This window comes from Lates calcarifer, linkage group LG21 (genome assembly GCF_001640805.2).
Source record: "Lates calcarifer isolate ASB-BC8 linkage group LG21, TLL_Latcal_v3, whole genome shotgun sequence".
Lineage (NCBI taxonomy): Eukaryota > Metazoa > Chordata > Actinopteri > Centropomidae > Lates > Lates calcarifer.
The window spans coordinates 18656929-18684647 of NC_066853.1; the positions used below are offsets into that span (position 1 = coordinate 18656929).

General features: G+C 38.5%; 1 protein-coding gene across 3 annotated transcripts in view; it reads right to left on the reverse strand.

Annotated features, from left to right (window-relative positions):
- Window positions 1-9790: 9790 nt before the first annotated feature.
- cadm2b (cell adhesion molecule 2b) overlaps window positions 9791-27719 on the reverse strand; it is a 151473-nt gene continuing 133544 nt past the window's right edge. For 2 of the 3 annotated variants that reach the window (XM_051065498.1, XM_051065496.1), the window contains 8 exons: window positions 27197-27349; window positions 26261-26398; window positions 17357-17515; window positions 16963-17053; window positions 16621-16799; window positions 12288-12314; window positions 10352-10474; window positions 9791-10250 (listed from right to left, as the gene is read on the reverse strand). In XM_051065498.1, coding sequence (XP_050921455.1) covers window positions 10132-10250; window positions 10352-10474; window positions 12288-12314; window positions 16621-16799; window positions 16963-17053; window positions 17357-17515; window positions 26261-26398; window positions 27197-27349 — 989 coding nt within the window. In that variant the 3' untranslated portion in view covers window positions 9791-10131. The remainder of the gene's footprint in view (window positions 10251-10351; window positions 10475-12287; window positions 12315-16620; window positions 16800-16962; window positions 17054-17356; window positions 17516-26260; window positions 26399-27196; window positions 27350-27719) is intronic. The other variant, XM_051065497.1, reaches the window with a different exon arrangement.

The window sequence follows — 27719 nt, forward strand, 5'->3', positions numbered from 1 at the left end:
ATCTACCTGTCAGATGTTACCATAGTAAACATGTTTGTAGTAGTTTTAGGCAATGGAGTTTTGTTATTGACCTGTACTGCAGTTAGAGCCGTAGTGCAAGTCTTTACCACCTCTTCCAGTCGATACAGGTCAATAACACCATAACAGGTCAGGTGCACATCACTCCTTAGCAGCTATATTATCTTCTTTGTTTCTGTAACTGACCAGCAGCTTCTGTATCCTGCATCTTTACCTATCTACAGATAAATAAACAGCAGCAACCCATGAAAGGCAGAACAGAGGCAGATTTTTATTTCTGTTGTCTCCTGAATTCCAGTACATTTTAGTACTATTTTAAATCAAACAATGTGGTTGGTTGTATTTAAAATTGTCTGTGATTCACAGACTTCATCTACCATGGTAAAGCTCTGCTAGGCTACTGCAGTCACCAGTCCTTATTTCTTGTTTCAGGGACTTCAACCGATACAGATGTTAACGCTCTTAAATCTGAGGATCAGCACTATAACCTGAGTTGTTATTTCACTTCTTGAGTACAGAGCAAAAAAATGGAAAATGTCTCTGCCACTCTCCTTCAACTTAAAGACTGCTCTGTATATAACTACACTGACAGTTTTATATAAACATGATGATTATCCTCACCACTTGGACACAATGTGAGTTTGGTTTCAGCAGATCAAGGTTCTGTTCAGACTGTGTGAAAATCTCTAGGAGTGCTTTCCTGTTTCAGGGACCTCTGCAAATTGCACAGACATGGTAGTGCAGGTGGCAAAGGTTGAGACAGTGGTGGCGTTAATTTCCTTCCTCTTACCTGCTTCAAAGCGTCTCATTGTTCTGTGACAAATTAATATTTTTATACAAAGGAAAGAGAGGAAGTGGACCATACCTAAATGCACTTTTGGTGACTGGTGATTATTGGTGCATACTTTGATCTCTACTTTTGACTTACTGGGGTGACACTGAGGATCATGAAAGGACTAAAGGGAAGGGAAGGAGGGGGGACGGGGGGTGACACACATCTGCTTATGAACCAGCCAACTTTGCTGTTAGAGATTTTTACCCACTGACAACATTTCTGGAATCTCCTGCTTCTCATTATGAAGCTTATAATCCATATTGACTTTGCTCAGATGTATTCACACCCCATGTTTGATGCAATGAGGTATCGATCAACACCCAAACATGTAGCCTTGATTTAATGAGCCAGCCTACACAGTGTAATCATCAAAAATACTGTACATTTCTGGAATTTTTCTTCCTCTAGAACAGTGTATATATTACAAAAGGCAGCTATAGATGTAGTCTGCAGATATGGGTTATACTAAAAAAAGAGAGAGAGAGAGACAAGTTTCTTCTATACTGTTTTCAAATCTTCTCAGTTGTTTGCCCTACTTGGCCCTACACCATATTATCTCCCCCACTATAGGAATACCTTTGAAGACAGAGAATAAATAGGATTTGGAGTTGATGCAAAGTAAATAGCTTGGCAAATGACAGCAGGAATAATCTGTTATCCCTTGTTCTTGAGGCCCATTTTGGCAACTCTTTGTGAAAATCATTTTTACATTAAACTTCATTCACACATGATTTACTGGTATTTTTCTTTTTTTCATTATTTCAGACAATAACTCAATTCTGTAGGTCTATTGAACTGGTGATGCATATAATTGAATTAGTTTTCAACGTCATGGTGAGGTATTTCAACACAGGGATTTCATCATGTCTCTATAGCGGGCACTCTGTCACAGAGCCAAACTAATATAAGTAGTATTGTTTTGAACTATTTGAAGCTGCAAACATTTAACAGAAGGTCTTGGAAGTATTATGATGAAGAGTTGTCAAACTTATGCTTAGACATCTTCACATCCCTAGGAAAGATGCTCACTTCAGTGGCTTCATCCCACATTGTTTTTTTTTTTTTTCTTTCTTTCTTTTTTTTTTTTAACCTAACATGATCAACATTTACTGTACTTTGTGATTGTTGTAAATAATAGAAATAATCCACAAGACTTCTTCTACATAAGCATTAATCAATTTATATCTGTCTTAGATGTAGCACAGTTGTGTTCCTCCACAAGTTATTTGGAGCATTAGCTGTACTCTGATTTAATAAATGTGGTGGCATAAGCAGTTAATTACAGCTGTAATAAAATCTAACCTCCCAATGCAGCCAGTCATGTGCACAGTCTTTCACTTTATTTTTGTTAGATACTCTATAATGCCACAAAACATGCACACACAAGCATATTAAAGTTGACTGTAATGTATTAATGCGGTGGAGTGATTGTATGAGGAACATATTAATTTATATCTACTGCTTGAAGTTCAGCATTGATTTTGCCGTTAAATCTATCACAGTGTCACAAGGGCTGCACAACAGAACTCCGTCTCATAGCATATCAGTCTGTTAATTCGCAATGCGTTGCATTACCATTTTCTATTCAGCCAAAGTAAACTTGATAATCAAAGCAATTAAAAAACACAATCAGTTGTGTTTCCAAGTGCTCTGTGGAAACTTGGCCTGGCAGCTCTTTGGGATTCCGGACCTTCTCTCCTGATGACCCCTCAAGGTGAACTCTTGTATGGCTGTCCATCCCATGAATACTAAATATGGCTGAATTAAACATTTTCTCTCTTCTCACTACTATTTAATCAGTTGTCTTACTGAGCTGTCTGTCTGGAGTAATCCCTGAGGCTCACCATCACACTGACTGGCATCATAAAGACAACTGGCACACTGCTCTGGAAGAATTCAAGTCTTAGCTATATCCCACTGGTCCTTCCCCTCTTTTTGTGTGTGTGCTCTTTAGCAGCTACAACCCTATGAGTCAAGAAAAGTTCTTTGTTACACACTGACAATGTGCTATTTCACACCTTGACCAGTCCTTAAGAATGATTTATCTTTGCCAAGTGCTTTGACTCAGATGTAGATTTATATTAAGCTTTATGTTAGTGCTTGTCTGTGTAATCAGATCAGAGATTTATTTTTAAATGTGATCATCTCCTTCATTTAAAACACTTACAGGAGGATCATGTGTACTGCAGAAGTGTTTTTTTTTTTTTTTTTTTTTTTTTGCTGGAGGCTGTTTTGGTGGTCTTGGCAACACTGGTGTGACCTGGTGGTCATATCAAATGTGTTTTTATAGCATAAATCCTAAACTGTAGTTTGAGATGAAACATGTAAAACTCACTGCTTGGATCAATGGACCTTGCAGTATCTGGTCTGACTTTAAAGAGAAACTTTGCATGGTGAGGTCCAATTGCAAGAGAGTTAAGTGTTTACATGTAAGATATATCTGTATGTATGTACAGTGTATGTGATTACTGAGACAACAGATAAAAGCACCACATGAAACAACAGACAGCAGTGCACTGAACCAAAGCATATGTTGTGTTATTGATGCTATTTTAAACCTGGAGCAATTAAACCTGATGTCGTCCTATGTCATTATCATACATTCAGAAAAAAAAAAAAAAAAAAATAGACAGCATTCAGAGGCGGGAGAGGAGAACCTTGATGATAATGAGGCTGATGCCAACACCTGATGTCCACCCACATCCAGACAGCTGGCATCCTGCTGGCACAGCATTTTGTCAGAACATTTTCAATAAGATGTTTAAACATCAATATTCTGTCTGCATTGGAGAGTGTGTTATTTGAAAAGAAAATTAATATAATAGAATATACAAGAGATAGAAGATAGAAAGACATAATGGTCATTACATTTATTAAAGACATAGTTGTAATTGTTTTATGTTTAAAAAAAAATCTTAAATCCTATTAACTATCCTTAAAACTAATGGCTAACTTCATTGATTATGGGACATCATCCAGTTGTCGGTTTTTGATGCAGGCAAATTCATGTAAGCCCCACAATCAAGAAAGCTTTGATAATTAATGACCAACAAGTTTCTAACTACAGGTTTATATAAATGCCTAAGTATTTAACTGCATCTAACTTAATTTAGCAGTAGCCTGTTTTTGAGAGAGACAATGAGCTAGTGACACATCATTTCCCAAAAATAGTGGCTTGTTATCCACTGATCCACTGGCTAATTAGCACACCTCCTCTACATTCAGCATGTTATTTCCTGTGTGGCCATACATCATTTCTGATGTTTCCATGTGCACATTAGCGGCAGTACCCCCCAGGTTATATGGAAACCAACATTTAATAGCCTGAACAACTACAAAAAAACACAATTGAAAAAAGTATCAAAATGATATCTGATAATCTCTAAAGATAAATGCTTAGATAAAATACAGCTGTGTCTTTTCACCCTAAAGAAAATGTAAATCTCTGTTATCAAACCAATACTAAGATTTTCTTATAGCCGTCATTTTATTGGAGGAACATCAGTCTCCCTCTCACTAATATTCCAACTTTAATTAAGTCTCTGGTGAGTTCCTTGGAAGAATCTCAAGTGCTCAAATCCAAACAGATGGTACGCTATTTATTGCATACCTTATGCCACAGGTACTAGCTTTTTCCCCCCAAAAGACTACCCAAGACAAGGCTTCCCTTTATGTACTCTCCTGGGTCTGCATGATTCAAAATTCAGCCAAACAATACAGAAAAGTTTGTTTTAATTAGATCTAAAAATACAATATAGAATAAATCAAATGGCAGACAGACAATCCCAGGGTAGGCTATTTAAAGATGCACCACAGAGAATGTGAGTCAGTGTGGATGAATGAGTTTAAAATACAGTGGGTAGCCCTGTTTCAGTCATCAATCCACAGGCCTGCATGTGGCCTGATTTGAACAGCGAAGCCGCTGCCTCACAAAGTGGAAGCCCTCATGCAGCAAACAAGGGAATTGTATCTGACTGTACACATTCATCTAGACTAATGGCATGGTGATGCATCCAGGGGGATACACAAGCTCATGTTCTTTGTTCCAGATCATTTGACTCCTTCTAACTTCCACTCGGCCCTGTCACAAGTGGAAGTGTGAGTGATCTGTTTAATCTCATCAAATATGATTAGGCAAAACACATCTCAAGATAATATCCTGCAGCCCTCTGATTCAGCAGCGATACAGATGAGGCATGAATGTTGTAGCTATAAGTCAAAAGGGGCTACAGGAAACTCAACTGCTCCACCTCTTTCTAGCTAAACATGAAAATTTGTTGTTTTGAAGATATTTAAGTAAGAATACATTTAGCTTATCTACCCGTGGGTATTTTGACAAATCCACCACGCTCCAGGAGCACACCTGCAGTGCTAGTTGGCCTCATCATGACATTTTTTTCTGCAATGGCTCCTTTTCCAAGGGAGAAGCAGTGTTGTAAACATGCCGTTATTATTCTACCCGGTTCTCCATTAGAATGAGCTGTCAATCAAAGACAAAACCATTTACACAAACAATGCAACCTCGGGCTTCTAAGGCCAACAATAACAGGCTCCCAACACAAAGTTCTGAAAATGAAAAGGAGGATATTGAAAAATTGTGAATTTCATCTTCCACTGTTCTTTGCACCTCATCTTTGGGTACAGAGCAATGATTACAAGTAAACACTTCCAAAATATTTGTCCCGCCTGGCAGGCAATATGAAAGATGACACAATATTAATAAAATAAAATAAAATAACTGTTATTTAGATTTTTTCCAGTTGGGAATATTGTGATTATTGTCATCAGTACATACAGTATTGACTCATGGTTTGGAAGAACTGGAATTGGCTTACCTCACAGTGTCACTGATAACCTGTTAAATCTGTAATTAAAAAAATGATCCAGAGGACAAACATTTCTTCATCACTTCTGTTAAGCATACTACATTTGCTTTGCAATCCCACTCCATCTTTGAAATCCTTTGATCCTTTTACTTCCTCGGCAAATCGCCCAGTGAATTACACAAGGCAATTTACATGCTTGGATAGTGAAAACAAGTGGAATTACTGTTGTTTCTGCATAAAACGTCGTGCTGTTAATCCAAAAGAAGGACCACAATTTGTGTCAGGGTTGGAGGGCTTTTCATGCACAGTCTAGCCATGGCTCCTCCAGTTGTCACTAATCTACAGCAGAACTGTGGGATGAAAAAGAAAAAGCAGACTGTGTTGACAACAGTCTGGTCCAAGTTGCTGAAAAAAACTTTACTTTTCTATCTGAGTCTTGTTGAGACTAGAAAAAAGGAGAATACTCATGAAGTAGCACACTCAGTCTGACTATTTAATTGTACAGGACTGGAAATACAACTGCAACAACTATCGGTTCATCACTGCAAAATCAGAATTTTGCAATAGACCTATAATGTTTAAGTGTAATAATGTTTTTTTTTTTTAAAAAAAAAGAAAGAAAAAAGATGTCAATTCGTCCCTTAAGGATTTTGGTAGAAATTTCTGTTCTGCTATGATAAGAGCTTATTGTGAGCTGAAGGACTGATATGGACCCTGCCTACAGGGTACAGTGGGGATCAGTTTCCTCAGTTTAGTAAGACTTACAAGGCCTCCTCAGAGGTCATGCTGTGATTGTTATGTTGCCCAGGGTATGGTTCTCACATTTCTAGGGTAAAGAGAAAATCCATTTTCCAACTCACTATTTACAACTGCACGTGAATGTTGGCCCCCCACCATATCCAATTACTAAATTATGATGGATTCTTAACATTATTTTCTGCCAGGCATTATTCAAGAAAGTCTATCTCAATTTACATAGCTTAACGAAGCACTGAGCTTTTAATAACGCAAAAGGAGTGTGATAGTGGGAGCTGATGTTTATTTGCACTGGCTGGGCTTTTGGTGGTAATGATTATGAAGCGAGCATTGGGAATGGACTCTGCGAGAGGAGAGGGGGAGCGAGGCGTTGTGCGAAGCAGGCAGATGGTTGGCCGGACAGTGTGCTGATAATGGCAACATTAGTCTGCTGGGAAGCAACATTATGCTCAAGGTCAATGGGAGCTGAAGAATGGAGGATCATAATGACTCAGGCTCTGTGTCCTGGAACGAGATCTCCCTTTAAGGATGTCGAGATATTTAATATGAGCTCAGTAATCTGCACAAGGCTATTATATCCATCCTCAAATTTCCAAAAGTTCATCTGTGTCATTGAAGCAGCGATAATGGACCATAAAAGGTGCCTTTTTTGTTTTTCTAAATTGGAAGGGTTTATTGTTCATTTAGTATCCAGATTACTATAATATGCAAGATACTATATAATCAACGGTTCCTTCAGTCAAATGTACGTTTGATAAGGTTTAGCATTTATAATACTACTCTATAGACCATTCCAATTCATGTACATACATTTGGCCTTATTTAGATAATAGGGATACAATGCACATTTGCACATCATGTTCTTGGAATACTTGCATGTTGATCTTTCCCATATGTCCTTCATATATTCAGGGTATTTTCATAATCACACTACTATTTGATAAATTGTATACACTGCATTATTTTCATGCATACTAATACTCATCTATATCCAGCAGTAATCCTTATTTGCAGCAATTAAGAAGACAGGAATGCTAATAATACCTGCACCAGTCTATTAATTGGTGATCCAGTCCTTCTTCTGCTTTGCAGCAATACAAAGACAACATCTGCATCTTTTAACTCCATGATTGTTTTTCTCAGTTTTACTGCTTAATTTTATTTTCTTCATGTATTGCTTATTTTATTATCTATTCAGTAAATGTATCCCATTTGTATTTTTCCCTCTATGATGCTATTGCTATTTTCTTTTTCTGGTGATCTCCCCATGATTTCCCCACAGGGATCAATAAAGTCTCATCTTAAGTGTTATCATTTCACTCCCAATTAAAGCAGTCAGCTGCATCCCAACATCTCTGACCATAATGTCAAATCGCACAGTGGTTCGCCCTCAGTTTTCCTCACCCAACCTACTTCCTCAGTCTAGTTAGTCAAAACAAGGGCAACAGCACCCTGCTGTGTTGACATCTGTGGGTAGTTTCATGAAGCCACTTCAAGCATATCGAACTCAGCTCCAATGAGACAGGGGAGGAATTTGGGGAGAGTCGAGTCTTCCTTTTGTCACCCTGTATTAATGCACAAATCATGAGCGGAGCCTAGAGCCTCGGGCAATCTTCCTGAGGAGCTTCATGGTTTTTTAATCCTCCTACAAGTTAGGCACTTTGCATATATTATTAATACTAAAGGCTGGGTAATACTCAACAGTTACATGGAATAACAATTACTGTGCAGCTTTGGTCATTGCACTGTCCAGCTCCCTTTCATGTAACTGCTGATATGTGGACTGATATTGTGACAGTGCTGCAATTCAAGAGCATTTTAAAATACAAACCTAGTCACAACAAAATGGCAGTTTTCAAGTTGTTCATATTTTAATCCGCACTTTGTCTCTCTTTTTCTTTCTTTTGTTTTTTTTTTTTTACAGTGGCATAGTTGAAAAATGAATATCCAATACTGAGAAAAAAGCAAAACCTCACACATCCCCCATAAAAAGCAAATTAATTACAGCGATTAAAACTTTGTACAAAATGAGTTATTTATAGCATCATATTGAACTAACAAAATAACATGTATGAGCATTGGCAATGTCTTTGATACAGTGACTATATACAGTGAGGGGATGTCTGATTCACCAATGCCTCAACATGTCATTAGTACTGTTTGCAGCAAACTCAAAGGCCATAACGGTGATCCTTGTATTGTTTTTTTATGATAAGTTTCAGAATTAAAAAATGGAAAAGTTAATGTCAGACAACTACTTTAGTAATAACAGCAATAATATCAATCAATATAGCATTATATAATAAATGTCAATCAATAATAATAATAAATACATATATTTTGACCAGATTTTTTTCTTTTCTTTTTTTAACATTTTAAGCAATTCATTCATGAGAATCCCTGTTTGAAGAAATCTTCAAAAGTGTGAAAAAAAATCTCATCAAAGTGACAGGAACTGATATGACCTGAAATTAAAAGCTATAACCAGTGTTTTTTTTTCTTTTTCTGAAATTGAATACTTACACATTATTTACATACCTTACGGCAAAACAACCTCTTGTTAGATGAATGGGGGGAAAAAAAAGAAGATTTCTGGAATACTTTTAAATACTGTATATGCTAATATACAAATCGTAATGTGTCAGGGATCCCAAGATTCAACAATATTCTTCACCAATATTCACGTTAGCAAAGTATTTTACAGCAATATCCACACATTGAGCATAGTTGTTCAATAAAATTCAACATAAATAATGAACCCCCACAAGGTTCCACTCATTCATTTTGGATCTTACATCAAATCACCAACCAAAATCAAATTCCTCATCCATGACGATAACTAAAATCTTTCAATGAACTGAAATCCTCATCATGTGTCTGACACCATCTCTCCATCTAGACTCATATTGAATCCTGAGACAAGAAACAGTGGATGTGTTTTCCCTCTGTGTTAGTCCTCAGACTTTGTGCTTTAATTTTCTGACTAGTTCTCTGTTGGTAAAAATCAACAGCATGAGTAAAAAAAAACTGAAAATAAATCAATGTAGGAATATAGAGACAGTGCTAAAAGGGAGTTGATTTCATCTAGAGACAATCACATAGATTGTGCTTCTACATATTGTTTTGTCAGTGTCTGGTCTGCTTTATGATTTTCTTTTAAACATGTGCAGTATGGCTGTGGTGGGGTAAACTCCAGGCAACATCCAAGACCATCCAGTCCCTAAAAAGATTCTTCTGATGTTAATGGTTGATAAATTGACGTATTGAACATACTCTGTTCTTAAAGCAAAAAACAGTTTGAAAAACTAAGACTTGACTAAGTTGAACCAAAGCACATTCTTGTTCTGAGTTTAAAAAAATCTGCAAAAAGTCAGATAACAGGTGAAGTAAGCCAGAAAAGAGAAAAAAGTTAATGCAAGCAATAAAAGAAATGCAGAAAAATATACAGCATTTAGGCACCATAAAACTAAAATGGACAGAATCCAATTGTACGTGTGGTACACTGATTACAAAAGGAGAAGGCTATATTGTCAGCGAATGCTTTGAAAACAAGCGTATCTGAGCATGAGCTCTCTGGAGAAGACAGAAGAATAATAGGTAAAGTAAAACAGATCATGTGGTGACGCTGAGGCAGCTTAAAATTGCATGTCTGCTGTCAAAAGTTATCATGAAATGAAGGAAAAGAGTGACAGGAGTCTAAATGAAGTACTCTTTCTTTTCCTCTGCATGCACGTGGTTTCCCTCAGCATTGATGATAGCCGTGTCTGCGTCGGGGGCGTCCTCTGCTCCTTTGGCCTCATGCGTTAGATACGTCCCTGTAGATATACAGAGCCACAGCGAATTATCCACATAGACATATACATTCACTCCAGGCAAGAACATTGTTATTCAGGGGAGCTCAGTTGACCTATTTTACCTTTATGTCTGGCCAGATATCGTCCAAGAACTATTATCAAACACAAAGTGATGAAGACCACGACTGCAACAACACCACCGATTAAAGCGTGGTCAGGTCCATGTTGTCCTAAAGCATTAGGATCTGAAATAAGACATAGGGAGATGGAGGGAAAAAGAGGAGAAATAATATTAACACCTGCAAGATGTTCTGCTGCTGTCTCACGCAGCTGTAGAGATTTACTAAACAGCAATGAAAATATTTTGCCCCTGCAATTATCCTGAAAAAAATCTGATGCAGCTTTTACATTTGTGAACAAAGCACAAGAGCCTCAAATGAGCCTCTGCCATATTTACAGCAACCTGACATAGCTGCTTTGAAGTGCCTGAATTGAGATATAAAAGACGTAATCATACTACAAACCTCCACACAATTCAAAAATGTGGTGTTAGTTACAGCAATGTGCTGCAAAGAATGCTTTTGCGTTTTTTTTTTTTTTTTTTTGCCAGACACACCACCTTTTCGTGTTTTCTTCTTGCTCGCTGCCACATTCTTCTGCTGAGGATCAGGTTTTTTTAAAAATAAGTGTTATTTAAGATGAGACGTCCTCCGGGCAGAGAGCGAGCTGAAGGTTTCCCAGGCAGGAGCATGCCTTTGTGTCCGTCGTGTAATAAACTCTAAGTGGCTGTGTCTTTACTGCGCACCTCGTGTGCTCTCATTATCTCAAGCTGATGAATGGCCATGGCTTGTGCTCAGTTTTACAAAGTGACCCTGGGAAATGACGACGGGGATGTTCCTACAAACCTTGTTATAGTCCTCTTTTAACGGAATGCAACCCTCATTTTCAGCAACCCAAAGTGAGGGACATTAAAAGTAAAAAAATAAAAATAAAAAAAAAGATGAAATTGTGAAACATGCACGTGCAGAATAGAACCACCACAACTGTTTTATCAGAAATTCACAGGCAGGCACTTCAGGCTTTGAAGCAATAACTGTTAACTGGTACAACAGTTGAATTAACTCAATTTTAGTTGCATGTCGATGGATATAATGATCAGTACAGGTGTTCCACTGTCAACAAGGAGCATAAGCAATTTTCATATCACACTTGGCTGGTACTCACAGCTCACAGGAATGAGACAAGCTGAACAGCTCTTGATGCACTGCAGTTGAACTTGTCATCTAAACACAACCTGCTACTTATGCTTCCACCTTAAGTGTGAGTAAATGACCAAGTATTTACATGTGTCCAAGCAGATTTTTGAGCTTTAGTACACATTTAAATACACTGACTATTCATGTGTCAGTCCTCAAGCAAACTACAGAGAGGCAACATTTGCAATCAAGACAGCTGCAAACAAATTGAACCTTGAACTGCAACACTAAGATGACACTTAAGATACTACACACAGTCACAACAGAAGAATTACATTCTAGCAGCACACACGCTGACCTCAGTGACTCAATCATATCTCACAAATACCATACCACACTAAATGGTGCCAACCACATGCTATGCACATATAATAAAATAAATGTACCTAGAAAATATGGGAAACAGAAATATCTTTCAAGAGCTCTGTGGTCAGAAATGTGAAAGACAGAGTTACCGCTAAGAACTTTGGTTGTTCCTTTCCATTTCTGCTGTACTTACATGATCTGGAATCAAATATTTACACACTGGCACAGATACAATCTTCAGCCCAGCACCACTCAGACTGCACAATGAAATAGATGGTTCTGAGACAAACCAAACCAAACACACATTGTGTGATAACTTATGCAGCCTGTGACACGGCTAGAGAGAAGGCGGCTGGCGTCAGCAGAGTGAGCATCCATGCATGGTGATGGTTTGGCTCATGCTGGGTGGAGGCCGTGATGTGTCCTGACCCAGATCCAGATCCAGCATCACACACTGTAAATCTGACTTGCAATGATCATCTAGTGGGATATTTACCTGTTGTAGGCCCTGGAAAGTCTTTGGCTGTTGCCATGGTTGCAGACAGTGACAGCAGTAAGGGAAGACGAGGGGAACAACACCGTGATATAAAAGGTGACCACAAGGTTCAAAGGAAACATAAGAAATTAGCATGGTCTGTTTTTCAGATTTTTTTTTTTTTTTTCCCCACTTCGACAGCGTGCAAAAGTGACGGAAAGCGAAGCTTGCTGTCAGAGCCAAATACATGCATGGCAATGTACATCTTTAATGGGTCAGTTCACAGAAAACTACAAATGATCAAATTTTCCCACTTACCTCAAGTGGCATGCAGATAGTTTTGGTATTTGGTTGAAAGGTGTCTGAGAAATGTGTTGGTTTTGTTACTGTAATGTTTTTTTAGTGCATCAGAAATTCCATTCACCTGCATTGAGGGTGGAAGCATAGATCTTACAGACAAATATCTAAAACCAGGGAAAATAAAACAAAAACACCATCTCTACAACACCAGAGGTAATTGAGAGAATATGTTTTTGTATTTTGGATGGACTGCCCATTTAATATTGAGAACAAGAAATCCTGTGTAACATGTCATTCACCTACACATGAGTATTCAACAACATATATCAGGCAGTCTATGATGAAGGATAGGCTAAAGTATAAAAATATAAAAATACTGCCCCATGACAAAGCTGCTCGAAAAAGTAAAGGCACGGTTTTTATAACAAGCAGCCAAGTCCCTACAGTTTAAAGGTGCCCTGTGGAGTTTTCTTATTTGTTTGTTTATATTTATCTGTTTTGTTTGTATTGTGCGTGAGCAAAAAGATCTACATGCACAATCACACAGTCCAGCTACCAGTTTCAAATTACTCCGCTAATCAACCCAAAGGCCATCAGTAAGACTGTAAGCTAGTAAAAATAGATGTAAACAACGCACTATGTAAAGTATTAAAACCAAGCCAGCTTTGAAAATATTTCATAACGAAGGGAATGCATTCAACATGTCTGCCGGACCTCAAGGATACACATTATGTGTTTTGGTGAGAAAAACTGAATATGAAAAAACCTTCTGTTTGTTTACAAGGGTTGATTATCAAAATGAAGCACAAATCTAAGTAACCTTTGTGTTGCCTCACACAACACCAAGGCTTTGTTTCAACTGTTATGGCTATCACTCAGCATATTTTACCTGCAGAGACCACTTGGGTCTCAAAATGGTAAAATTATACACAAACACTACATCACTAATTCCATTAGGAGAGATGAGCTGAAGTAAACACAAGGAACATGTGATTTTCGTTAACTTTGTTCAAATGTAATTGCATGTGTTCTTGTGTGTGTGGTTGTAATGGTGGAAACCATTCTGCCAAAGAACCAAAGTATAAACACTCATGTTTTCTATTTTCTGCTTCTGCAAAGATGATATTTTGTGCAGTGGTTTACAAACTGTAATAACCTGATGTGGTAACTTACTCTACCATGTCTGAATATTGTCAGCAATAATAACACTAATCAGAAGCTGATAAGAATGCTGTGTGTAAAAAACTAAAGCAGAGAGGAAAGAGAAAAAATTGAGTATTGAATTCATCCAGAAAAACAATGCTATTTTCTATCTCAAAGTCTGGTTGTTAGCTCATCAATCATCAACTGTGTGTTTGGTGTCGTGTTTGTGAGTGCATTGAGCGTTGAGGCAAGGGCAAGGGGGTGGGGGGGTGGAGGGGTGTAAGCGTACCTGCGAACGCAGCTGTGACTGCCTATGCCTAATGTGGGAATGTCGGCATTAGCAGACTGGAAGAATGGAGGCTAGAGAGGGAGGCAGGGGAGCTGGAGATGGAGGCACTAAGGTGATGACGTCTGCTAAATGAAAACAGGAACAACGGGGAACAAAAACAAACCTATCCGTGGGGAGCAGGCTCAACATGAGAAAACTTACAGGAAAATCAAACAGCACAAATCAATTACTGTGCGGGGCTGGTGCAGCAGGTTAATTCTGGTCTTTCACCTCAGTGGATACAGGCAAAAGAGGGGTAAAAAACAAATGCACAGATGATAAAATACAAGAGTTGCACAAATGACTCAAGCTCTGAATGAGTAAATGATTTCAGAAATATCTTTGGGGAAAGGATGAGTCATACGTGAAGGACTCATATTTCTTACATCTGTTATACTTACAAGCAACTGATGATTGGGTGGTAAATATGCTGCACACAGATAATGGGAAACTCATGCTTGTTGTGGTAAAAGTGCATGATAAATGAGTAAAATATGAGGGTAAAATGTAAGAAGCGTAGCTGCAGCTTCACAAACAGATGTAGACATCTCTCAAATGTATTTAACCAAACTAATATCTGTTACCATCTCTCAAGCGTCTCAGACAGAGTAATTATCATATATGGTGTTTCCTTGCTTTATTTAATACAGTGTATCAAGGAGCATAATCAGAGACGATGATAAATTGCAGCGGAGTGATGACATTTATTGCTTCTCAGCTCTCCTGTCATTAGCAAATTAGGCTTAGAGGCTGAGATGATCCAAAGAGACCCAGTAAGTATTCAGGCAGACATGATGGTGCTGAAGAATAACTGTCATCATCAGTGGAAATGAGTCTGTCTCGCACGTCTTTTACCTTCTTGACTCCATTTTTCATCCTTCCCTAGCAACCAGGACCTTTGTATTTACTGTTAGAGGGCTGCTGAGGGCTATCAGTAAATCCGGTTAATCTAACAAAGAGTGAGAAACAGCTCCTTGGCACACGCCAGGTCATTCCAACAACCCAGATTCAACAAATTTGAATCATATATAATTTGAAATGATGCAAAAATATTCCTGGCTGTGAAATGTGAGGACCGAAGCTATGGACCCACACGTGGCACCCAGATATGACAGGATGATATGGGCTAGCTGACATCCCTGCCTTACCCTGTTCATTGAGCATGCTTAAAGAAGGAACTTAGATAACAAAAGCTAAAAAGAACGAATGTGTCATCCTCCTTTTCCTCCATTTTTTTTTCCCAATGAAGGGCTTTCTCTCCCCAAAAGCCTCTGTCTATAAATTCGAACAAAGAAGCTGCTGTGCATCCACTAACTGCTTGTGAGCTTGAATAAGTCCAGCACTGGAGCTGTGATAAGTCGCTCCCAAACAAACTGCACTCTCGTGTGGGACTTTTTAATTGGCAAAAATGGAAACAAATAAATCCATGTCGAATTTTAATATTCTGTCCTTGTTTTTGTATTTTTACTCGGCTGTATTTGATAAACATTATAAACATGTGCTGCAGAGGCCTTAATGATCCGTTTCCTTCACCATGCTGTCTTTATTCTCTCATCCCCTCCACTGTCTCGGGATTAACTTATCTCTCCTCCAGACAGTACTTGGAAGCTAAATTCTGCATCCTTAACACTTTTTTTTTCGGTTTCCTCACAGGAAGAGTCCAAAAAGCTAAACCTGTGTACTGATATGTACGGTACAGTGAGGTAAACTGGGTTATCCCGCACACTGCCAAGTCAAGATTTGGAAGTGGAAAGAAATGGTCTACAAACATGTGTCATACAGGACTACAGATCACTTTGCTATAATAATGATAATAATAATGATAACAATAATAATAATAATAATACTATACACAAAAATCTGTTAACTGTTAAGTACACATGCTTTGTAGTTAAGGAACTAAACTCTGCAAACACACTGGTATGGTCTTTCAATTTATTTATTATTTATTATTATTAATTTTATACATACCAGTGCGCAATGATATATATTATTCTGGGAAATTGTTAATTATTTGATAAATTATACTTGTAACATGTTTTAAATGTTATGATTTATGCATTCTTAAAGATCCATTCATTATCTGTTTATCGTTCACAGGGATGCGGATGACTGGAGTCTGTCAGCTGATATTCATAAATGAATATTTATGAATAACTGTTAAAGGATTGAAGTCAACAGCTTTCTGTCCGCAATCCACTTGGCATACAAAGTTGGCATTAAAAATGGACCTTAAACATGTCTCCAACAGTCATTAAGATTGGCAGATTATCAGACAGAAACACTTGCACTTGAAACACATGCTTAAATTTGTGATCTTACCCTACTGCAGTCTTTGATTTACCCGCATTTATACGCTTTCTGATTTGCAGACATGTTTCATCATAGTATTCACCAGCTATATACATATATGGCCCCTTTAGATTAAGCTGCCAGACTGACAAACCCCCCGCTGGCTATGCATCCTTGTAATGAACACCAACCATCTTTGAGTTAGCACACAGCATGCTGCAAAGCCTTGAATGTGAAGCAACAACAAAACTGATCATCCATAACGGCACCAGCCCCTACTGAAGTACCCACCATATACAAAGAGTATATATTCAGCACTGCCGGTCCCCAGGTGGTTGCTGGCCTCGCAGCGGTATGTGCCATTGTCTGTTTTGTTTAGTGTGGTGATGGTTAGTTCCCTGCCCTCCACAATCATGCGTTCAATGTCTGGCAGTTCTCCCCCATCTTTAGACCACAGCACCGGTTCAGGTCTAGGAAAGAAAACACAGACAGCAATCTAGACAATTTCTCTTTATCTTGCTGCTTATGATTTCTTAACTGTTAAGAAATGGCAAAAATAAACTGCAAAAATATTCTTAATTCTATAATGAAGAATAATCACCAAATTGTAGTTGAAACTACATGCCAACTTACATTGGGTTGCCTATGGAAACACACTCCAATTTGAAGTATTGCCCTTCCTGTGGAATAATCAGTGAATGTGTGATCTCCAGATGGGGAGCATCTGCAAAGAAGAGACAAAAAAAATCCAATGCTATGACAGCACTGCATGTTAGAGGCTTTAACTCTAACATTGACAAAGTACAACAGTAGTTAGCTCTTTACCCATTGGGCAACTCTTCGCTCAAGCCCATATCCCTGTTCTGCTTTGGTACTAATCCCTTACCTGCAAACTAATCCTACACTAATCCTGAACAAATGCAAAGCTAAACCTGCAGACATAAATGTAATCTCAATCCTTGTATTTCTTCTCAATACTAATCTTATACCTAATCCAGCTTTGTGGGGTGTGTATGACTACACTCACAGTGAACCTCCAGGACCTCAGTTGTCATGTAGGGGTTGGACAGAGACACATGCTCCACGCTGCAGGTGTAGGCAACGCCGTCATCGCGTCTGTCCACCCGGAACTGGAGGCTACTCCTCACTGTGAATGATTTTCCTGTGGCGTTCACCTCCTTAGTGCCTGCAGAGAGTTAGAAAACGAAGGTGGGTGCAACGTACTTGTGAATTGCTAATATTACTGGGGAACAGTTCTGGCTTCGGTGCAAGCTCTTCATGCAAAAAATTGTTCTTGAAAAAGAAGCTGAGAAAAACAGAAACCTGCTTGTATGTTAACTAAAACGTGAGAAACATGAAATTTTATTTTCAAGATGTTTTTCTGACATAGGCAGCTACAGTGTTGTTGTTGTTTTTCTCTGCGTCTCCTTTGAGGGAGAGAATCCTCGGCCTTTGAAAGTCAAGTCAAAGTAGAGTGAATAGTGAGGGGAGAGCAGTATGAGTGTTGACTCGGTTGGTTGGGTGTGTTTGCTCCTCCAGGACCATCTCTCAAACATCCCAGTCAACACAAACAGGCACACACTCCCCCCCCCGGCAGCGTGGGGTAGATTTCCATAGTTGCAGTCTCACCTTTCCTTTCTTCCCCCTCCTTTGTCTTAGTTTCCTGCCCAAACATTCACCCTTTGCACAGCTTCAGATCTTGATAAGTGTTTGTTTTTTCCCTGCCATGTAATTTCGTCTTCATTTAGATGCCTCTTAATTTATAATTGGAGGCATTCCTTTGTAGTTTTCTGCTGCTTTCCTGTCAACACTGTGTGGCAGCTTCACTTTTCTCTGAAAATGGCTGCACAAGGCCACCACACCTGAACAAGGCAAAAAGGACAAAGGTAATAACTGACAAAAGACTTTCGCTGGAGATGCTAACACCCCGCACCCCCTACATATTCCCACTGCACTGCACTGCCACTGCATCCTCCCCTCTCCTCCTCTCTCTCCCCCTCTCCCTGGACTTTCTGTAATTCAGTGTAAAGCCGAGTCAATCAATATATACGTGTGTACTCACTCCACTCCTTCACTCACAAATACACACACCACATGAATTGTTCAATCACTTGGTCTATTAAAAACTAAAAGCCCTTCGCAATGAAACCCAGATCACCCGTATCATCATCATTTTGAGCTGATCTGTTCCATTTGTTCCACTCCACTGAATCTCTTTGATTTTGTCATGTGCAGGGGGATTAATATTTCATTACACTATCCAGTGGAAGAACTTTTACTACTATGACTGCTATAAATACAGTACTACTACTTTTCTTCTTCTTAGTTTCCAGGTGGACAGATTAAATAACAGCTATTTTGCTGTACACACTGCAATGATCTAAGTGTATCAGTTTTTAAGGAAACGGGTTGACAATATCCTAATACACTGTGACATACAGATGATCAAGAATTGGAATGGTTGTTTCATTTTGGTCTCTTACAGTAACCAAACTTTATATAAAACCCTTAGAAAAAGGGGAGTTTTATTTTATTTAATTAATTTTATTAGTCTTTAATTTAATTTTTCTTGTACTGTCAGCTACAATTAGATTTACCTAATCAGCGATTTATTGAAGAGCAGGCAGTTTGAAAATCTGATTACAGTATTGTAATTGTATTTCTTTACTTTTGGACTTGCGCTCCATTCTGGTTTGATTTTTTTTTTTGTCATGATTCACATTAATCACTGGTGTCTTTTGTATGCATGACACACACACCAAATATCAAACCTCAAAACTAAAACTAATAACAGCAAGAAGAAGAAGACAAAGAAGATACAAGAGAGGGAGGAAGAAAAAAAATTATATCCAACTTCAACGCCCTCCAGGACATCACACTCTTATTGAGTAATGCATCTCAAATGAGAATATTTGAAAAAGAAAAATACTTCAAACATCATATATCCTTTGAGGAAACAGGAAAGTCAGAGGCCTTGCATTTGAGAGTCAAAGACCTTGCATTTTGCCCTCAAGTACATAAGGGGTATAGGAAGTGCCTCTGTGGCGTCAAACCAAATCTCCCCAGCTTTTCCTCTCATTTGTCAAGTTGCCTGCAGCATCGGAGCTACCATAGAGAAGCTGTCATTCTGTTTCAAGGTGGCTGCTAGCATCGCCAGAGAGCATGCACAGGCAGCTTTCGTAAGGATGGGAATGTGCCCAGGTGCACCTGCTTTGAACCAGAACCCCAAGAAGTAAGCATATCTGCTTTCAGGTGACTGGGGACACTCCTGGGATCCCCATCTCAGTGTGTGTTCAAACAAGGAGGAGACTCAGTGACAGGATTTGATTTTTTAAAAAAAAGATCCAAGTTAGGGTCTAGGGTAATAGAGTTATACAAGTGTTGGTAAGATTATATATTCTCTATATTCACTGGGTCAGGTTGTCTTCAGCCCTGAAGAAATAAGCGTATAACAATTTGAGCCTTTGGTTTATTTCATCAGAGGCATCAGAGGCATTCTTTAATAGCACATCCATTTTTTAAATCTACAACAATTTCAAACTGTGCCTGTTTTAACTCCAGAACCTCCTGCTAGGCACAGTTTGCATTCTGCTGCCTGTTGACCAATAATTAAAGTCTACAGTGTTTTGAAAAATTTCAAATTTAATTTTCTTTCATTCCAGACCTAATTTCTCAATTAATTTGCTGTTAAATGCTCTTAAAGTATAAACACATATTCACAAGAAAAATGTTTTTGCCTCATTTAACGGTTGTTGGGGTCATTAATTTTACATTGGTACTTGATATCTTTAATGAACAATCTTGCACATTTAATATTTTGGTGTTTGGTAGTTGGAAGGTAAAGAGGCATAAGGGACATGATGTGGTTAGGTTCCTGTGTAGATAATTTTCTATCAGTCTGAATCAATGTGCTCTTAGGTAATGCAATGCCTCATTATATTATGTTCAGTATGTACAGTATATTTGTTCACATGCTAATAAACAACAGTCTATCCACACTAACGGGTGGATCTGTGGGATGCACACCGGAACAAGCTGGATCCATGGAAGCCCCACTCCACAACCCACAGGACCCAAAGGACTCGCTGCCAATGTACCAGTGCCAGACACCACAGGTCACTCTCAGGGGTCTTGTGTCCATGCCCCGATGGATCAGAGGTGTTTTGGGGGCTGGAGGGGGACCTACACAATATTAGGCAGGTCCCACAGATGCTGACTCAGATTGGGATCTAGGAAGTCTGGACGCCAGGTCAACATTTTGGGCTCTCAAGACATTTCTAAACAGTTTTCTGAACAGAACTGGGTTTCCCAGCAGAACATTGTGTTTTAACGAAATGATCAGTGTTATTCACTTCAACTGTCAGTGGTTGATTGGTGTATATATGCTACATATATCTATGAAAGATTTGCACTTAGATCTCAGATCCCTCTTTACATATAGCAAATGATGCTGGGGCGCTGTTTTCTGCACAAGATCAATGCCCAGTGTATCTGGGAATAGTAATATGAGGTCTGTACTTAGAGACTTCACTGAATGGGACCATTTCATAGGCCTTAATATAGTTACACATACTTGTTTAGAAATAAATACTGTAAAATTCAGTCTTCCATAGCCGTCTATAACTATACTTTTTAAAACTAAGTTCCAAAAGAGGTAAACATATAAGTTTGCACTAAAGTTGGACTTGCTGTGGAGTGAGTGTCTAAAAATAGCTCAAAATCACCATCTGAGACAATAAATGTGGCTCAACTATAAATGAAGGAATCTCTGTTTGTCTGTCTGTCTGTTTGTTCTTCAATTTTCTCAACTATTGCTCATCCAATGGATTTAATTTAATTTTGATGAGTGCATTGCTGACAACCAATGGAAGTGCAGAGTTGACTGTAAAGTAATATTGTGGTGGCTGGAAATTCTCTGCAGGTACCTTTTACATCTGTCATGCTGTTTACATATTGTCATTTCATTTTGATACCAAATATCCAATGTAACTTCTTTAGCATCCTCATCATTATGAGAGGATGGAGGGAGAGAAATTCTGCTTAATTTATCAGCAAGCCAACAGTTATAATGTGAGCTAGCTTGGTTCAGTCTGTTTACACTTGTAAAACAGTGTACCAAGTTGTTTCAGTCATTTGCCTTGTGAGAGGATTTTGTTAAGAGACGTTTTCCCTCAAATCTTTTTTTTTTTCCTGTCATGCTTTTCTGTTTTTGTAACCTGATTGCCTTAGGGGTTGTCTTGGATTCTTCTACAGATGCATTAGTTGCCGCATTTTGAGGCAAAAAATTTGTGTATAAATTTATAATAATATAGAGTTGTGAAATAAAAGAAGCTATTTTGAGCTCGACTTGTTTGTAAAATTCCTTGATATTCTCTAGAATATTTCACCCCCATCTTAAAACTTAGAGATAAAGGCAAAGCAAAGGAGCTATAGAAAATATCATGAGCCGGGGAGTCGAGTATTAGTTAGGTGAGAAGATGTTAGATTCATAATTGTTGTATCACTCTTGCTCACATGTCATTCTGTGGTAACACCACAATGAACTCCTGTATGAATGAGGCACTTGATCTAATTTTGGATTGTGATGTTGAAGAGGATGAGAATATCAAACCTGAAGAAGAGGAGTAAAAGAAGGTAATCTTCTAAGGAACAGGGTATAAATAAATGAAATAGACCACAATATTGAAAGCACCCCAGCCAACAAATTCTAAAAAACCAACAGATGATGAGTCAACACTTTCACATAAAAAGTGAGAGAAAAAAGAACCCTGGCCAATTATTCTACGACTAAGGCAGAAACTCATCAAGTTAAAAGGGGCTGTTATGTTGCAATGTGGTTGCACTTACAATTTGTTAAAAAAGATACAACCAAAACCACAAACCTTAGAACATTGTTTTTATTCAAATTGTGTCTAAACTATTCCAAGTACAGTTTCCCTTGGCAGTTAGCTTAGGCAAATAATTGTGAGCGGTGCTATTTAATTAAAGCACAGTGGTTAAATTTCAACTAAGTAAGAGCTATGACCTTTGGAAAATAAATTCCAAGTACATGTACAATATGTCGGCAGTGAAGCTGCTTTGATTATTTAAAGCAAAGTTGGGATAAAATCAGTGAATGGTGACACAAAGATTAAAACATATTTCAAATACAACATGGAAGCCATGAAGTTGTCTGATGACACGATGCAGTGATCTGCATATGAAAATATTCACTAAGCCCCCACTCCTCCTTACGGTAGATGCTATGTATGGGAGACACTGATCATTAGAAATCTTTAGATTAGAGAAGCATGTAGTGCAAACATGAATCAGCTGCACCAATTAGTTTCCAGATTCTTTGGTAGTAAACATGTCTTAATGTGTTTTCCTGCTAACTGGAGAAAGTTATTGCTGGTCACAATTGACAATTAAAAATTGCAACAAAGTCAACATGTTGGGAACACTTGATGTGAGCGATCAGCAAAGAGCAGGGAGCAAGAAATGTATACTTGAGGGTGAAATATTACCAAAAATAAAAAGTTTGTTGATATTTCATCTTTGCCCTACTTGATCTTACAGAACAGGATGCAAGCACAGAGATTCAACACATTCAAAATAATGACAATAATTATTTATTTATTAATGAGCTAGATTCAAAAGTCTTGATATCTTGTCTAACTCTGAATAGAAAAAATGAGTCACCATGTTGGAGCAGTTGCATATTTGAATGTGCCTTTGTGTCACTATGAAAGGAATATTGTGATGGCCACACTTGCACCGACATAGCTAATTTAAATGTCTATAACTCTCCTCCTTCTCTTCACACACCTCACTTTTCTTTGTGATTTACAGTTAATGGTTCATTTTCTCCTTGTTTAGTTTCTTTTGACCTCATGCACATCACATCCACATTCCACATCAGTAAACAGAAATAATGACAGGTAGTTTTTGTTTCATATATTTCCCTTGTCATTTATTTGGTAGGTTTGGCAATAGCTTATTTTTCTATTTGAAACACACACACATGCAGTTAACTTCTGCATCATCACACTATAGTCACACAGTTTTTGTATAGTTAAGATTGCCTTAAGGGGGTTTAGAGATTTGTTTATTTCTTCAGACTATACTAGTTTCTGGATACCTCTGTTGTTTGTTTCTAAGTTATTCATACTGACAGACTATCTTTCACGTTGTGTGTATTCATAATTAGTTGGTAGTGTTTGTATTTGTGTTACCTCTTTGTTTCAAAATGGTCTGATCGGCTAGTATACAGTATATGGTCCCTTTTTCCTTCAGTTTGGTTGGTGAGTCTGTCTCCGTTCAGTCAGTTTGGTCACATTCTTTTAAGTTAATATTGCCTGCGTCTAGTTCCATTTAGTTGACTTCTTTTATTTGGCTCAGTATTTTGCTGCATATTTTGAAATTTTTTTTTTTTTTTTGAAAATCTACCTGTGACTCCTCTTGCCTGCCAGCCCAGTCCCATACAAATATATAGGCCGCTTTATGTATGCAAAGAGAGTGAGAGTGGGTGGATTTGTTCCTCAATAGATTACAATTTGAAGCCTAGCTGTCATTCAGTGACACAAGTAATTTGTATGGCTCTATACTCTGCAAACAAATTATTTGACACTGGGTGACAGTTGCATTTTGAGGTTTGTAATGCCGTGTGCTTCTAATATAAATTGTTGAAAAACAAATCATCAGAGCATGAAATAAATATGACATGTTTTTGCTATCACACCTGCTGTCGTCTTGGAGCTTTGTAGACTGGTCCCCCAGTGGGGATAGATTTGACTGACAGCAGACACTGGCGGCAATGATCCACCGCACGAGAACCCATGGCAAAACATGCTGCTCCCAGCACATTCTCACTAAAGAAAGCTTTAAAGCAGCACCTACAAAAGACTTGGATCCGGAGCACTGATTGACATCCCACCTCTTTGACACTTTGACATGGAAATGAAGTTTTTAAGTCAAGCCCTCCAGTCTCTGCTTTGTTCTTTATCTCTCTTTGACTTGGAGATGCATCACACCAGGTCTGTTTGCCCAAGTGGCTTAATAAAACCCTCCGTACACAAGTAGAACTAATAAAAGAACATTTGTATACAAGACACCAGTTTGGGGCAGACTTGGGGTACATGATCATTTTTTAGGATATGTAATTCACACATACACACAGATGGAGGTTTTAGCCGTGTGTAAAATGTTGTCACCTCTTGAATTATGTTTGATTACATTTTGGCATTTAGCTTATGTGTGTATGTCCTCATATGTTAAGACTATAATGTTTTGAGCTTTAAATATATATTTTAAAGTACACCTCAAGACATAACGCAAAAAAAAAAAAAAAAAAAAAAAGGATCATCTCAGTGCCTCTTGAGATGGACAGCAAGACTGGTTGTGATGCTGTGTGCCATCTCTCCACTGGCCTTTCAGGAATCTACGTGCATGTCATTTCAACAAGAAAACTTCATATCCCAGCCCCTCTCCCATCAATCATCATGCCATGTTGGGCAGACACAGACAGAACCACCAAGAAAAAGCTCTCTGGTGCAAATCTTCAATAAAGAGCAACTGTCACACTGAGTCTCAGCAGCAGGCTCCATTACATTAAAGAGCTCCACACAGCTTACCTCTGCCATCAAATTGAGGAAAAACATTCCATTCCTATTTTTTAATGTTTTTGTCTTCTTTTGCGCTTTTTTAAAGCAGAAATAAGACGATGATAAAAGCTATAAAAATACAAAGTGTAGAACTTCAGACAGTTTGGAAAGAGGCATACAAGAAAGCGAAAGCTTGTGCGGCACACTGAGTGAAACCACAGAAAACTTCTGCTGGTTTAGTGTGATCAGCACACATTACATTGCACCATCTGCTGCCTAATGCATTGTTTCTGTCAGTGCTTTTTTCAGTCTGGGTGAAGCTAGTTATGTGGCCTTTCTAAGTTTGCATTCCCGTGCGTTCTTGTATCCTCCTTGACTCGTGTGAATAATCTAATTGCTGCTGCACGAAAAAAGCATAGAGCACTCAGTTAGAGCCACCTGGGGGTACGATGGATGGTTACGCCGGTGACAAGAACGAATGGGAAGCCCAGCAAGATCGACTCATCACATGCAAACAGCACTGAGGTCTGTTTAGAATTTTCAACTGTGGGATAAATTATTGTATACCTTTTGAACTGAGCGTGACACATACAGACTCGCTGAAACTCTAAGCATGCTCTCATTCTTAAAATGACTTCCCACCAAAATATGGATTCTCCACATGACAAACTTGGTGTTTAACTATTAGTTAGTTCACTGATGAGTCAGTTATTTGATTAACATAAAATTAATCAACAAACTGTGATAATTTAGCTGTAAGAAATCTCATCAATAAAAAACTTCAAACATTTGCCAGTTCCAGCTTCTAAAATGCAAATATAAATTGTTGTCTGTTTCATTTCATTATTAATAGAATATCTTTGGGGTTCTACTGTTAATTGGACAAAACAAACAAGTGTAAGCCCTAGACTTGACATTCTCACTTTTGATAACCACCTTTAGTATTGCATGATTGATTTGTGTTTCTATTAATCAGCCAGCTGAGTACATCATTACTTAAGTGCCACTAACAGTGATAACAGAGTGCTGTGCAGAACTTGTTGCTGATGTACACTTTATAATTAGAATCAATAAGAGGCACTCCTATATGTCTTCGGCTTGGTCAGGTAGTGAAATGTGGACGGCTCCGGCACAGTCCAGCAATATTTGGACGGCTTCCAACAACAGCAGCAACACTGGCTGTGAGCCAGGTGAATCATGGCACAGCTAAAGCCCAGCCAGTGAAACAATACATGAATATGCACAAAGGAATGCAGCAGCTGAATGACTTGACAGTAATGATGTCTCCAATAGGGTACAAGTGGCAACAGAGGATACAATGCTCTGTGAAACCCACACCACATGCTTACCCTGGACTTCCTTGTCATTGCGGAACCACCGGATGTTGGCAGCTGGTTTGCTGCCCGATGTGGTGCACGTCAGGGTGATTACATCCCCCTCCATGGCCGGCTTGGTGAATCCTGTGATCTCTGGTCGTCCTGGTACTCCTGTGGTGCATGGAATTATAATTAGAAACAATATACTGAACACATGTATATGTGGGGCTGAATGTACAACACAGTGAGTGATATATCCTGATATATCCTCTGACAGTAAATAATGATTTACTGACAGAATTCTCTCTCAGATATCTATGTCTTCTTCTCCTCTCTGTGACAATATTAAATTTTTATTTGCTCCCCCCCCCCAAACTTTGCTTTAAAAAAGGCAAGACAAAAAGGAACGGCAAACAAAAGTCACAACAATGAAAGCAACCAGCAAAAATACCTTTAAAAAAATATGGTTTATCAAATTAGGTTAAAAATAAATTACCTGCAATTTCCCCTCTAAGATTACTGTGGCTACTATTTCTGTGTCTGGCTGTGAGAGTCTTGACAAAGGTCATCATACAGAAATGTGTCTCTAAATAAATGTACTGTAAGTGCTGACAGTGTGTGGGAGCTAACTTTTATTTTTTGTCTATTTCTGCAGATCCCTCAGCACACCTGTCTGTCTTACACAGGTGTGAGAAGATTCGCACTGGGCTTTTCTGTGGCTGTCCCGCTTGGCAGAAAATTAAATATAGTAACACTACTTGCTTGCAAGCTTAACTGTCATCCTTTATACTGGTGGAAAAGGGTAAAACATAATGCAGAAATGTTTTTTTCCTACAAAGTAACAAGTGCCTGGTGAAGAAAAGCAACAGACTATAATTCAACATGTGCAGGTATTCATGCTGTCAGAACATGACGAATTAGCCACAAGTAATTGGCCTGTGGAGACTGGGCCAAAATGGACATGCTCACCCAGAACAGCGAGAAAGGCCTTGGTGGTCTTGACAGGCATGGTGAAGAGCGAGCAGGTGTACTGGCCCTCATCTGACAGGCTGACGTCACTAATTCTGATGGTGAGCTCCTGCCACGAGGCTCGCACCAGCTCGATTCTGTGGTCTCTCAGAGCTGTATGGGGAAGGAGGACACAAAGAATCACAGAAAGCACCGAAAAAAAGAGTCAGGGAATTCATTAATGGGTGAATTCAGCAGTTAACTTGTAGTAGTGCCATGTGTAATTCAAATGACCTTTACCAGAACAAGGCCAAGCACACAGTGCTTTCAGTTATTTCAAATGGTTGTCAAATGCAGCAAACACATACTATGGTTTGAAACACTTTCTTAACATTTGCATTCCAGGCTGACAGACTTATTCACAGTCAGTGAGAATAGAGAAGGTATCAGTGGGATGCACTGAAGCATGGCAGCAGAAAAACTTATAGTCCTAGATTACAATATTTATTTAGGTAATCACTTACATTCCAGGTATTGATTTACA